General features: G+C 42.7%; 1 protein-coding gene across 2 annotated transcripts in view; it reads right to left on the reverse strand.

The window, feature by feature from the left end:
- Window positions 1-1,001: 1,001 nt before the first annotated feature.
- LOC102081091 (uncharacterized) overlaps window positions 1,002-14,898 on the reverse strand; it is a 28,716-nt gene continuing 14,819 nt past the window's right edge. Inside the window, exons 1-3 of one of the 2 annotated variants that reach the window (XR_003217500.1) lie at window positions 2,991-3,423; window positions 2,516-2,672; window positions 1,002-1,562 (exon numbers count right to left, since the gene is read on the reverse strand). Coding sequence is in view for 1 of the 2 variants with exons in the window: in XM_025904373.1 (XP_025760158.1) it covers window positions 1,446-1,562 (117 nt within the window). In the remaining variant the exon portion in view is untranslated. Of the gene's footprint in view, window positions 1,563-2,515; window positions 2,673-2,990; window positions 3,424-14,898 lie in introns of those variants that run through there. The other variant, XM_025904373.1, reaches the window with a different exon arrangement.

Genomic DNA, 14,898 nt, shown 5'->3' on the forward strand with positions numbered 1-14,898 from the left:
GGCGGGGGAAGCCGTTGGTGAGTCCGGGACAATCGCCTGGACACCGAAACTCCTGGTAGCCAGGGGGATGCGATCCGCCTCTTCCGCAAGGGAGTGGTAATCCTTCGCGGCCAATAGCAGGGAGTTGGCAAGGCCAGCGCGCACCGGAGCTGGCAGCCGTCGGAGGAAGAGGTGGATGAAGAGGAATCCTCCGTCATCCGCGCCCAGTAAGGACAGCATGTTCTCCATGAGCTCGAGAGCGGTACCATCGCACAGGCCCGCAAGGGAGAGGAGTGTCTCGGCCCGCTCAACATCAGAGATGGAGTAACGCCGCAGCAGCAGCGCCTTGAGGGCGGTGTATTTGCCTTGGGCGGGAGGGTCCCGGAGGAGAGTCATCACGCGGTGGGTGGACAGCGGGTCAAGTGAGGTCACCACATGGTGGTAGTTGGTATTGTCGGCTGAAACTCCACGAAGAGCAAACGGAGCTTCTACGTGCACGAACCATGAAGGAGGGTCGTGAAGCCAAAAATCTGGCAATTTAAGCGCCACAGCAAACGTAGCCATCGGCCGGAGCTGGCTTCGTCTTCTAACCTTAGCATGTTCGCCACAGGGGTCACCAATGTGGAGGTATGTAAAGACGACAGGAGAGGTCTCAGTGTCTCACTCCAACTTTTTTAACGGATTCACCAGAACTCCACGTACAAAAAGCACCAAAATCTCCACCCCAACACTTCCCTTCTACTTGGGTGTGAGTGGAGCCACCTGGTGGTCCGCCACAGGTTTCCCCTTAAGGGTCAGGTGTAATCATTGGTATGGAAAATATACAGGTTGCTCGTTTTATCTTACAGAGAAGAGGAGTAGGCAGTGTTATTACAGGTGTTTCAGTACATAACTAAAGAATTGAAAGACTGTGGGCAGAACCCAACAGAGTTGTATCAAGACACTTTATAAATATTTTTAACTTTATGGAAGAACAGGGTATGCTGGATTCACTGAATGAGCTACATCTTTTTTGCATGCATTATGTTTATTTGCCAAGGATTGAAAGAGCATTAACAGAATTTGTCAATCAGTGGAAGAACCATGGTCTCTCTACACAAGGAAGACAGACGCCTCTTCAGCTGTGGCATACAGGTGTCACAAACAATGTTGGACTACAGTCGTTTATAAATAACATTTTTTATGTCGATAACGCTCACCTCCATGAAGAAGGGCCATTACCAGAACTTCAAACAAACAATAATGTTGTAATTCCAGATATTGACATCAACATAAATGAGACTGCAATGAACATTATTCAACAAGTGAATCTGTCACAAGCTCAGGAGGGACTCAAGACGCAGACTGGAATCACAGAGATCAGTTAGTTTATTTTCTCACACCAAGTGCAACTATGTACAGGTGAAGGGAAAGGGGGTTGGGGTCTCCAGGGGTCATGAAGGCAGTGAGGTCAAAACACAAGCGGGTTATTCACACATGGGGGCTTCTCCTCCTAGGGATTCCTCTTCATGCTCACACCACACCGACTCACCACACTCACAGCAGATCAGTAGCAGCAGGTCCTCAGGCTGGGCATGCAGAGTCTGGCATGGAGAGAGGAGATTAGTATTAGAATGATGCACGAAGGAAACTTGAAGAAAGTGGAAGAATTAAGGAAACACTGACGAGGGTTACACAATAATCCAGCCACAAGGACTTCCCAGTAGCTGCCTTAAGTAGTGAGCTTGAGAGAGTGCTGATCACAGATGATTGTTTGCAGGTGCGGAAGCCAGGGGCAAGAGTCCACAATGAACTCTGCCCCTGGTAGTGCGAAGAACGCGAGAGGGGAGCGAGAAGGGACAAGATAGACAAAAACACTTGTAGCCACACTGAGCCAGCCAAACAGGCACAGTGACCATGACAGAATCCATTAGAAAATGATGGAAATCATGAAATAGATGTGTTTTCTTCACTATTACACCTTCTACATTGAATCAAATATTTTGCAAAAAAAATTTAAAAACAAAAAAATATTTCAGAACGCATATCTGATCAAAAATAACAAAATATTGAAAGCACTTTCTTTAAAAGGATAAAATGACAGCTCTGTTGTCAATCAAACACAAACTGAGACAGGCAGAAGAATAAACAGACAGAAAGACAACCATATCAAAGACAGATGCACATACACATGAAAAGAGTAAAGTGAGACAAAGATTATATGTTCATATTCAACACTCTAAATAAACTTCTGAAGTGCTGTTAAACAATTGGATTTTAATCCTGAAGAACAATCACTTCTTGTCAAATTGATGTCTTAAAACATCAATTTGACTGACGCAGCTAAATTTGGAAATATTAAAACCTTAAAAAGTGAACACTCAATACTAACTTTGAATCAGCAGAGAGACCAATACAAAAGAGAAAACCACAAACTCGTACAGCATAATGTGTTCACACCCTGCCAAAGCCGTAAGTGTTACCTAATGCAAAATCAAACATCTCCCTGAACAACTGGTATGAAACATGCAGTGGCAGCCTAATGCAGTTAACACACGTGTTGGCAAGAGGGAAAATTGGTGTAGAAGAGAAGTCGTCATCCCCTCTATGAATGAACTCAATCGAGGGTGCTGGGGAAAAGCCAATAGGTGGCACCGCAGTTGCTCCAGTTGCAAAAGCCAATAGCTTCTCTAACTTGGAAGGTCCTTCTTCTTCTGCATAAAACAGAGAAGGAAAAAAATGTTATAAGGTAACTTTATATTAGATCATTTGGCCAGAATAAATTGCCAGTGAGTATTAATCTAAAGCAAGAATCTTAATCACTGTTATTGCAATGACTATAGAGCATGCTTTTCATCTTTCAACAGTCTCAAAGAACTATGTAAAATGTTACTACAACCAAGAGGGTAATTAAGAAGCAGCAGAAGTTGTGGTGTTATTGTTATACAAATATGTTATTTAAAATAAAGATTTCAGAAATGCAGAACTATAAATCGCTATATGTGTTTATTGTAAACTAAAATGGCAATTACCTTCTGCATCTTGGAGATAGTCTCTCCAGAATATAACAACCATCTCCTCAGCAGCTCTTCTGTTGCTTCCTTCTGGAGATAGATGAATGTTGAAAATGATGAATGTTAATAGATGAATGTTAATAATTATGCAATTTCAGGTTTCTAAGTTAATTGCATATTATCAATTTGGCAAACTGGATTGTACTAGGTTATTAAACTGGCCATTTTGATTAATAGGTAAGATTTTTATCACTATTTTAATTAATCTGAAAAACACAGAATACCCAAATACCTTTGAATAGGACCTTGAACCCTGTGGATGACCTGAAATATGACAATGTCATGTACCAGCAGATCCCTGTCTCTTAGGCTACGTTCACACTGCAGGTCTTAGGTTACGTTCACACTGCAGGCGAAAGTACATCAAATCCGACTTTTGACCCTATGCGACCCATATCGATCATGGTATGACAGTTTGAACAGCACAAATCCGATATTTTCAAATCTGACCTAGTTCACTTTCGTATGTGGTACTGAATCCGATACATATCTGATGTTTTAGAAAGCAACTGCTGTTTGAATGGTCATGTCGCATTAAACTCGTCTTTTACATCACTGACACAAGACAGAAGCCAAGTATCAGCGCCGGAGAAGACAAACGAGAAAGCATGGCGGGGGAAACTGGAGACGGAGCGAGTCAATGGACAGAAACTGAGGTTTTGGACTTGATTAGCATATGGGGAAACAATTCTTCTTCAACTCGGAACTCTTCGACTTTTTCAAAGAGTTCCAAATCAGCTATGTCTTCCAGAGTGGATTTGCTGAATTTCCAACAGAAAATACTGTTGGTGACAGAAAGTTAGGTGGTGGACCACCATGTACCAAGCTCCCTGCAATGGCTCTGCCAGAGATGTAGTACCAGTCCCCTCTGAGAGCTGCAAAGCAACAGAATAAAAGGAAAAGCAAAACTGTCAGTAATGTTGCCTGTAAAAATAAATATCAGTTAAAAAGTTCACACTCGTGAGCGATCGTGGCTCAAGAGTTGGGAGTTCACCTTGTAATCGGAAGGTTGCCGGTTCGAGCCCTGGCTTGGACAGTCTCGGTCGTTGTGTCCTTGGGCAAGACACTTCACCCGTTGCCTACTGGTGGTGGTCAGAGGGCCCGGTGGCGCCAGTGTCCGGCAGCCTCGCCTCTGTCAGTGCGCCCCAGGGTGGCTGTGGCTACAATATAGCTTGCCATCACCAGTGTGTGTGAATGGGTGGATGACTGGATGTGTAAAGCGCTTTGGGGTCCCTACGGACTAGTAAAGTGCTATACAAATACAGGGCATTTTTTATCGATCCAGCAGATAGGATCAGACCCGAAGTTAACCGTAACGATCTCATTCAACTTGGGATCATAAGGGAACTCACTTATAATAAGCGAAATAAGCGAAATCACGTCGTTATTAATTTTGACGGACATGCAGAAAACATTGTACTGGCTTTTGAGGGTCTGTTGGGCAGGCTGATACAATCAAACGGCGTGATCGTGACCAGCTCTCCCCTAGAAACTGTTGTGCAAGTGATCCAAAACCCTTGTTACTCAGATGTGAGTAACAAACATACAGAATTTGAGTTCGAGACATGATTATAGCTTTGCAGAATTGTCAAATCAATGTAAAACTTTTAGGCTTTAAATCTCACATATGCTCAAATTCTGTAACAAGTGGCTGATATATTTTATTTTCTGTTTTATTTATTTTTTTAATGCAGAAAAAGTCCCTGTTCGCGAGACACTACTGGAACTGTCAAGCAAAATTAGCACAAAACAGCAGTGCAAATTTAATATAAATCGCTCTGCTGTGTGGGAGGGAGCCTTGCGTGGTTTTCAAAGGATATCTTATGATCCCAACTTGATGATCAGTGTGAAATTCTCAAATGATATGGGGAAAAATGAGGAAGGGGTTGATTTAGGCGGGCCAAGGAGGGAAGACTATTAATGGACACCAGCGCCAGGTCAGCCATGTTTGAGGGGAAAGAAAACTGCAAGAACTTGGCTCTTGACAGTACTGGTAATTACCTATTTTTCTAATATTAATAGTGTAAATGGTAAATGGCCTGTATTTATATAGCGCTTTAATAGTCCCTAAGGACCCCAAAGCGCTTTACATATCCAGTCATCCACCCATTCACACACTGGTGATGGCAAGCTACATTGTAGCCACAGCCACCCTGGGGCGCACTGACAGAGGCGAGGCTGCCGGACACTGGCGCCACCGGGCCCTCTGACCACCACCAGTAGGCAACGGGTGAAGTGTCTTGCCCAAGGACACAACGACCGAGACTGTCCAAGCCAGGGCTCGAACCGGCAACCTTCCGATTACAAGGTGAACTCCCAACTCTTGAGCCACGATCGCTCACGAGTGTGAACTTTTTAACTGATATTTATTTTTACAGGCAACATTACTGACAGTTTTGCTTTTCCTTTTATTCTGTTGCTTTGCAGCTCTCAGAGGGGACTGGTACTACATCTCTGGCAGAGCCATTGCAGGGAGCTTGGTACATGGTGGTCCACCACCTAACTTTCTGTCACCAATAGTATTTTCTTTTTGAGTTGGAAATTCAGCAAATCCACTCTGGAAAACATAGCTGATTTGGAACTCTTTGAAAAAGTCGAAGCGTTCTGAGTTGAAGAAGAATTGTTTCCCCATATGCTAATCAAGTCCAAAACCTCAGTTTCTGTCCATTGATTCGCTCCGTCTCCGTCGGGCGACCTGGCCCGGCCCCTCTGATCTTTCTGATTGTTGTTTGAGGACATAATCATGGATCTCTCTCCTGATTGGCAGACTTGCGTCACACCAACTGATTGGTTAGGGAAGTTGGATCTCCCGAAAATGAATGACGCTGCACGAGAGGCTTTAAACTCAGATATTACTATTGAAGAAGTTTCGAAAGCTATTAAGTCATTCCCCAGTGGAAAGTCCCCAGGCCTAGATGGGTTTGGCATTGAATTGTATAAAAAATATTCTGAAAAGGTGGCCCCGCTTTTATTGAGAATGTTTAAGCATTCTTTCCATACTCAAGCATTTCCCCGTACGCTATACGAAGCTAATATTTCTTTGTTATTGAAAGAAGGAAAGGATGAAACAGAATGTTCCTCTTATCGACCTATTGCTTTGTTGAATTTGGATATGAAAATTTTCACTAAAATTTTGGCAAACAGATTAAATGGATATGTTGGATCAATTATCCATCCGGATCAAACTGGGTTTATTCCCCAGAGGTTTTCCTTCTTTAATGTTCGAAGATTGATGAATATTATGTATCATAGGCATTGGGGAGCTTCCAAGATCGCAGTACTGAGTTTAGATGCTGAAAAGGCGTTTGACCAGGTCGAGTGGGCCTATATGCTCCGGGTACTGGAGAAGTTCGGTTTAGGCGAACAGTTTATATCATGGGTTGATATGATATATAGGCATCCCTCTTCTTCTATTCTTACTAACCAAGATAGATCAGCGCCTTTTTTTTTTTACACCGCGGGACACGATAAGGCTGCCCTTTGAGCCCTTTGCTCTTTGCAATTTCTATTGAACCTCTTGCAATAGCCATTAGGAATGAGCCCTCTATTGACCCTGTCAGATTGGGGAATATCAAGCACTACATTTCCTTATATGTGGATGATGTTGTTTTGTTTTTGTCAAATCCTGAGCGATCTGTTCCTGTACTCTTAGATGTGGTGAGGTCATTTGGGGAAATCTCAGGTTATACAATTAACTGGCAGAAGAGTGAGTTTGTGGCTTTAACTGCAAATTTGGATGTTGATTTTTTAAAAGTTTTGCCTTTTAAAATTACAGACAGATTGAAATACTTGGGTGTTATTTTGCCTAAGGATCCTAAATTGATCTTTAAGTTGAATTATCTTGAACAAGTAGAAAAATTGAAAATAGATGTTGAGAAATGGAGGGCTCTCCCTATTTCCATGGTAGGTCGCATTAATGTAATCAAAATGGTTTCCCTTCCTAAATTTTTATATTTATTTTTAAACTTACCTATTTTTCTGAATAAGCCATTTTTTAAAGTGATCGACTCAGTAGTATTACCATTTGTCTGGGGCTTTAAAACTCACAGGATATCAAAAGTTCATCTATGTAAGTCAAAACTTAAGGGTGGATTTGCTTTGCCACTGTTTCAGTTTTATTATTGGGCTGCAAATGCTAGAACTCTTGCTTACTGGCAGGAAGGGTACAAAAAAGTTAAGTCTGCCGATACCCCACCTTGGGTGGTCATAGAGAGTGGTGGGGTTGAGAATAGTTCCCTCCCTGCTCTTCTTTTTTCATCCTCTAATCTGCGAACCAAGGTCAATAATTTTATAGTTTCGAACTGCGTTAAAATCTTTAGTCAGATCAAAAAAGGTTGTGGTCTACCAGACACTTCGATCCACACTCCAATATACGGTAATCATGCATTTCCACCCTCATGTTTAGACGCCTCTTTTGAGGTCTGAACACAGAAAGGTATTATTACTCTCAAAGATTTATATATTGACAGGCAGTTTGCATCATTTACTCAGTTGCAGAACAAGTTCTCTCTCCCTGCGTCACATTTTTTTCATTATTTACAGATAAGAAACTATGTTCGTCAGAGTATTGTTAATTTTCCATCTCTTCCGGAAGAGGGGTCAATTTTTACACTCCTTCTGAGTTCCCCGGATTCTAAAAAGTTGGTTTCTGGTTTTGTGAAAGCCTTTTCTGAGTATTTAAATTTTAAATCTGACTTTTTGAAGATGGCATGGGAGGAAGAGCTTGGTTTGCTGATTGGAGATGAGGTGTGGGAGAGGAGTCTGTGTAGGATCCATTCTTGCTCTATAAATGCAAGGCATCAGTTAATTCAATTTAAAGTGCTTCATAGACTTCATTATTCAAAAACTAAACTGCACAGGATTTTTCCTTCTATCAGTTCGATATGCGATCGTTGTAAACTTGGAGAAGGCTCTCTTACTCATTTGTTTTGGACTTGTCCCAAATTGTATAACTATTGGTTGGACATTTTTAATTGTTTTTCTGATATCTATAATTGCACATTAGAGCCGGACCCAATAATTGCATTGTTTGGATCTTCCTCTTCCCTTTTACACCTCAGCTCTGCTGCACAAACTACAGTTTTGTTCGGAATGGTAATTGCTAAGAAAATTATCTTGACTCTCTGGAAGTCGGATATTGTACCTCAATTCAAAATGTGGCTCACAGAACTGACTGCTCTACTACATATGGAGAGAATTAGGTATACATTAGCGGACAAACTTAGTAAATTCTTTGATGTGTGGCAGCCATTTTTAGACCATGTATTAAAACAAAGTCCTGTTTGATCGATCACCAATAACTTAGTCTACCACCTTAGCGTTTTATTTTTGTTTATTGCCAGTGTTGAAGTAGTATTTTTGTCGTTGCAGTGTAAACTTTTGTCTTATTTGTGTGTTTTAGCCCTTGCTGTTGTGTTGTCTGTTGTTTTTTTGTTTGTTTTTGTTTGTTTGTTTTTTCTTATATCAAAAAATGTCAATAAATATATATATATATGAAAAAAAAAAGAAAAAAAAAAAAGAAACGTCACACCAACGACCTCCTTAACTTAAAAACACACTAAGCTTTCCAGGCAAACTGCTTGGCTGTTTAAGCAGGTGTTGTCTGCGTTCATTCGCTGATCTCTCTTAGGTGACACAGAGCCTGCTCTGCAGTCGCTGAGTTGGAGCTTGGCCTGGTCTTGCTGGAGGAGGGCGCTCTTTTCACCCCTCACTCTCTTGTTCCAACGCAACTTTATTGTTATTGCGGTGGTTCTGGAATCTTCTCATGATGGCCCCAAACAGCACGACCTTTGACCTCAACCACTGCCTGGGCTGTCAGCTATGCCAGGAATGGTCCCTGCTTCCCGCTGGGTCTCTGAAGACTTCTGATCAGCACCCAGTCTCAGTCTGGAGATTCCACCCTTGGGATGATTTCTTCCAGCAATACTTTGGCTGCTGCACCTGTATCTCCTTACTAGAAGGGAAAACTTCTAACAATTTGGAAAAGTATCAACCATCATCAAATCCTTATGTGAACATGGATGTACCACCTGTAGAGGTTTAATACCTGAACATTAACTATTAATCACACAAGTTACAGTACAATCATGGAAAACATTGTTTTCATGTTAAATCTGGAATCCTTCCTGTTTGACACATGGTCTCTCCCATGAGTCAACTCATCAGAATCAGGAAAATAACAAAAGAAAAGGGGTAGTTAGATCATTTCTCAGACAACATCAGGGCTTCTCCTCTGGAGTAATTTCGCTCCAGCCCTGTAAATCCTGTGTTAGAGAATAAAATCAGTATTAATGTCATGTTAAGTGGGTCTAACTCTTGGTTCTGCCTAGAGCCTGCACCCACACCACAATTACCTAGAAACCAAAATCTGTGAGTTAATACAAACTTCACACTTGCAAACAACTGTAGGGTCATAGCAATAAGGCATCCAACACCACAGACACAAGCGTGCCATGTGCAGTTTATTTCCCCAAAACATTAAAAACACTACTGTTGCCATAATTTGCCCAAATCATGGATCATCCCATGTGCTTAGTCAAAACTACTGTAACCAGTGACTTTTCTTAAGTAATGTCACTCACTTGTTTTCAAATTATGAGCTCAACAGTGATATGATAATGAGCCCAGCACTAAGATGTTCTGTGTTCACTGCACATCCTGCTTCATCTTCACTCATGTCTGTCTGTGTCTGTGCCGAATCCTCCACAAAGACCCTCAGAGAAAAAAAAACATTAGCAGTGGAGCGTCCGGAGGTCAGGTGTGGATCAACAGATTCCAGAGGTGCTGCTGTAAATCATGTGGCCAACCCGCCTTTTCTGTGAAAGGAGTGATACTGATTTTAACACAGTATGTGTTTCACATTGAATACACATTTTCCCACTGTAACATTTAACATTTTCCAACAATACAGTGTGATACTATAACCAACAAGCAGCCAGTAAAAACACAGTTTCCTTCACACAAAATCAGTAACACAGAAAAGTAGCAGCTAAAGGGTTAAGTCTGCAAGGCCCGCCCACACTCATGTGAACCTACAGTCTCCCCTCCTCTGGTCTCTGTCATCCTCCTGCCCTGCAAAAACAAGCAAACAAAAAAAACCCCACATACATCCACCCTTTTTTACTGTTTGGGCGAATCAGGCATTAGAAGTGACTATTTCTAAAATAGTTACTGTCTTCTCAATTTCAAGTCAGTCACACTTAGTCCACATCATCAGTCCAGCCACAGTCCAGTCACATGCATTCATACCATCACATGCATTCATCCCGTCACATGCATCCGTACCAATCATTGCCGATAGTGGAAAACCGCGCACTAATTTAAGGCTCCACTGACAGCAATATGATGTCATTCCAAAAATAAAAACAATTCTTATTGCTTTTGAAATGGATTGAATCGCTACAATCCTTTTGAACACAGGACTTACCATCTAATATGGTCAGCATCCTAGTTAGGTGAATTTCGTGGAGGAGGTTGATCCAGTTCCGTAGTCACACTAAGACATTTGTTTAATATCATTTCCATCACCGCTCAGTAACACTTTCCCTGTCTTATTCTTCCATCCACATTTTAACACATCTCTTTCCATCACTCTCTGTTAGACACACACCCACACCACTTCTTACACACACACTTCTCTTTACTGCATTCCCCAGTTTCTACACACTTCATACTCCATGTATTCTTTCTCATATTCTGAAAGAAAAAAAAAATCATACAATCAAAACCTGGATTTGCCTGGACCACCCAGAGGGATGCCTCCTACGGCCTCACTGGCCGTACTGCTGAGCTCAGCATTGCGGACAAGCACGTTCACCATCCGGCCTTTTCCTTGTGGTGAAAAAGTGCTAAACACCATAAACTAAGGACAGAGTCCTTCCCATGACAGTCCTGAAATCAGTCGTCGTATTCCTGAGGTTTCCCTCTCAGTGGTCCGTCCAAAAAAACCTCTTTTCTCTGTCGACATCTCTTTCTTCCCTCTCACACAACCATCTTCCACATGCTTGGAATTTTCAACCAGACCACAGAATTAAAATCTAAAAAATTGGGTTTTCACTCGGACCACCTCTAGGGACGCCCCCATTTGCTGGACCCAGCTTCCATTGTACGAACAAGCACGTCCGCTGACCGCCCTTTCTGCCTTTTTTTTTCACTGGTGCAAAAGTGCTAAAAAACCATACACTAACACTCAATTTGTTGAGCTTCTAAGATCCTGCACTAGAATACCCAAACTGAGTTTCTGGGAACCTGCACCCAATAATTGCAGCAGTAAGGAAGCAAGGCTTTCCCCACCAATTGAAAATCCTTCCAAATCAAAACAGCTCACCGCTGCAGATCCTTGCAGTCCGTCTCTTGGTTCTTTTAAACATTCCTGCATGTGTGAGTCGCTGAAGCACACCCCGCAGTTCCCCCTTTTTGAAAACAAAGGAATGGTGGGACTGATGGCCAGCCACCGCGTGCCCTTGATTCAGTGAAACTCACCTGAGGAATCCTGCCCGACAACGCCAAATTGTTGTGGAAAATTTGACAATAACCTGCAACACACCCAGTGAGCTTGACTTGAAGTGGGTTTAATAAACACATTGCAAAGTGGAGAGAGCATCCCAATGAAACATTAGGATCATGTCTGAATTGTGGCCGCCGCACTTACATCTTATATACAGAGACACAGACAAAGAAAATTCCACAAACTCTTACATGTTGGCCCCTCTCACGGGGGGGCTATACCTTCTCCCTCACAGAGAGAATTATGACCTTGTTTTCTGCTTAGCCGTCACCTAAGGATTTACATCCCTGATAAGCAGAAGGAGTCTCACTATCTGTTTAACATCTCCCATTACAATGGCCTCACTGTGTTAACATTCCACATGCATGCAAACTGGTGACAGGAGTCCTCTTACTATAGTAAAGTGAGAAAGTGATATTACTATAACTAATGTGATATGATTAAATATGTGATTAATACATGAGAAAAGAAATCTGCCACCACACTCCCAAGCTAGGCGAGTGGCTCCTACAGATCCCAGGAACAACATCAGAGATCTCTGTCCAGAAGAGCGCAGTCCTAGGAACCGCTAAGATACTGCACAGGACCCTCAAGCTCCCAGGCCTCTGGTAGAGGACCCAAGCTTGAAGGAGACCCCGAGAGGGGTCTGTCCTTCAAGCTCGGGGCGAGGGGACAAGAGGGATTTTAAAAAGTGATAATTATAGGAAAGAAATTTCCCTTTTTGTTTAATCAAACATATTATGCCTCAGCTGTCTCAGTCCTTCTATGGTGCTCTGCAACTACTAATGAATAAGAACGAGGGTAGGACTTGGCTGTGGGTATCCTTGTACCACGTCTCTTTCACCTGGAGTACATTTATAGTAATCCTGGTTTTGTTTTTTGATCCTACAAAAAGACAGAGGTCACCCTAGAGAACACAAGATACAGAAGAGCACCAACTTGGTCCAATTATACTAGATATCACTATACTTTACATAACTGTGTATGAATAATAAACAGGAAATAAACTTTGAAGATGCTGGGCATGTGGTCCCTTTATCAAACTGTAAACAAACATCCACCAAAACTTTGTTGGAAGAGGTAATGGATAAAATAGGACTGATTATCCCATCAAGGATATGTAGAGTGTATTAATCTGTGGTATAAGCAGCAGTCACTGAAATATTACTGTTTCAGGTAATATGATCTACTACATAAAAGCCAGGGTGGGAAGGTGTCAGGGGAAAATTCCCAAATAGAAGGCTGCCAAAGTAAAACAGAGATACAGTGAGACAATATAATCAATCACATGTACATGGGGTGAGCGTCTCAAGAGACAGTCACACCAGTACTCTTCTTTATTGCAGGTTATATAGGCATGTAGGTTACACAGCAGACGGAGGCAGTCTCCGCCTGTTCTCAGAATATAGATTGCTTAACTGACAAATGCATATCTTACTAAACATTCTGTCCGTACTATACTAAACGTCTGCTTAAGTGGCATTTTCCGTTGCTCTTTGCACAGGAACTTGTCTTCACAGGCATTTGATAAGCATAGGCAAGGTTTCATGTTTTATCAGGGTGAATCATCATTCAGAGTTTACACAATCACAAGCAAAGCATATTTGAATAATAAACAAAATCTTTTCACATTTCCCTCCTGTTGTTTAACTTTCACACTAGTTAAAACACCATTGGTTTATTATCTGTGCATGATTTCTTGCAGCGCATTTTTAATCAGCACGTCATACATTGGTGTATCACAGCATTTCAGTGTCAGGGGGATTTATCATCATCTTCGTCCATGGGCAGTGTCAGGTATGCCTGCACATGAACTGCAACAACTTTATTAATCATTGATTGTACACATGGCAAAATACAAGAAGTAAAACAACAGAGTAGGAGTAGAAGAACTCCTACAAAAACCAGTCCTTTTATTAAAAGAGATTTCCAGGAACCACTCAACAGCCGGGTAAGCCAATCTTCAGTGTTCGTGACATAGTCCTGTTGCTGAGCGTCCCTGAGTTGTTTCAGCGTGCGTAAGGCGTCGGTCATGTTGGAAGAGTGAACATTATCTGGAATGTATGTACAGCATGTGTTGTTAAAGAGTATACAGAGTCCTCCTTTTTCGGCCAGAATCATGTCCAGTGCGACTCGATGTTGCATCACAGTTATGCGCAGGGCATCAATCTCTTCATTTTGTTGATTGTTGATTTTGCACGAGGCATTCAGGAACAGTCCAAAGCGGTAATCCAAAGTTTCAATTCTTAGCATGTTCTTTCCGGTGCCCACCCATGGAAACAGTGAGTGGAGGACCTTTTGTCCGGTGGTCCAAAGCTTAAATTCCTCTGGCACATCACTGCCATAGATGGGATCATGTGGTTGTAGTGTGGAGACATCTCGTCGTTGTCTTGTAGTCTGAGAGCTATTTACAGCTGACATCCTGAAGGTGTGGTCTGAAATGAAGATTGGGGCACAGGTGCCCGTCCATCCGGGTGGCAGTATGAAGTAGGCATGTTGTCCACACAGCCAGGCCATTCCCTGCACCCAGTAGGTGCCGTTGCTGGGCGCAGACGTGTTTACAGATTCCTGCATGTGTGCGCCCTCTCCGTTGGCTGTGGTTTGGTTACAGTTGGTGGTGTCGCCTAGGGGTCTGTTACCGTCGTCTTGTCGGTAGCACATGGAGTGGTTCTTCTCTGGGGTTTGGTCCAAGAACACTGGGAAGTGAACGGACGTGTTCCGATTCGTCACGTTGAAGTTGATCCAGAAGAGCTGGTCACACGTTCCGTTGTCAAGTCCAGCGTTTTCGACGGTGATTACCTCGTATTGGGGTGGTCCCTGAAACATACTAAAGAAGGTTAAGCGCATAGATGACAGAGCTTGTCTCATCAATGATGATTTTCTTATGTTGATAGCCAATGCCCGTGAAGCTGGCAGCGCACTTGGCTTGTGTTTTATTCATGTAGTTTCCATAAAAAGTGGGATGTGTTGAAGTGCATGGCATGTGGGAGCAGACGTAACATGCAGTGTTATTAGGCTCTCCCTTAGTCCTGTCATGTATGTAGCGGTACCATGCGTTATTCATCCATGGGTGAATGTGGTCTTGTGTCATGTCACGGAGGTGTGAATTGTCATGCGTCCATCTCGTCCGTAGATGGTGCTGTTCGTTTTCTGTACCATCCTCTAGAAACATGAGGAGTCCTGCTGAGAGTAGGAGGACAGCCACGAGGACAACAGGAGTCTTCATGGCGACCAAACACACCTAGGTCCTCAGGTGAGTAGACTACTGGCAAGAAGCAGAGGGCGGGATATACCCGATCAGCCCTCCCTTCACCAGTCAGATCACCTGAGGGTAGGGGTGCCGGCGCCTAGGGGTCTGGG

Source organism: Oreochromis niloticus, unplaced genomic scaffold (assembly GCF_001858045.2).
Source record: "Oreochromis niloticus isolate F11D_XX unplaced genomic scaffold, O_niloticus_UMD_NMBU tig00001191_pilon, whole genome shotgun sequence".
Classification (NCBI taxonomy): domain Eukaryota; kingdom Metazoa; phylum Chordata; class Actinopteri; order Cichliformes; family Cichlidae; genus Oreochromis; species Oreochromis niloticus.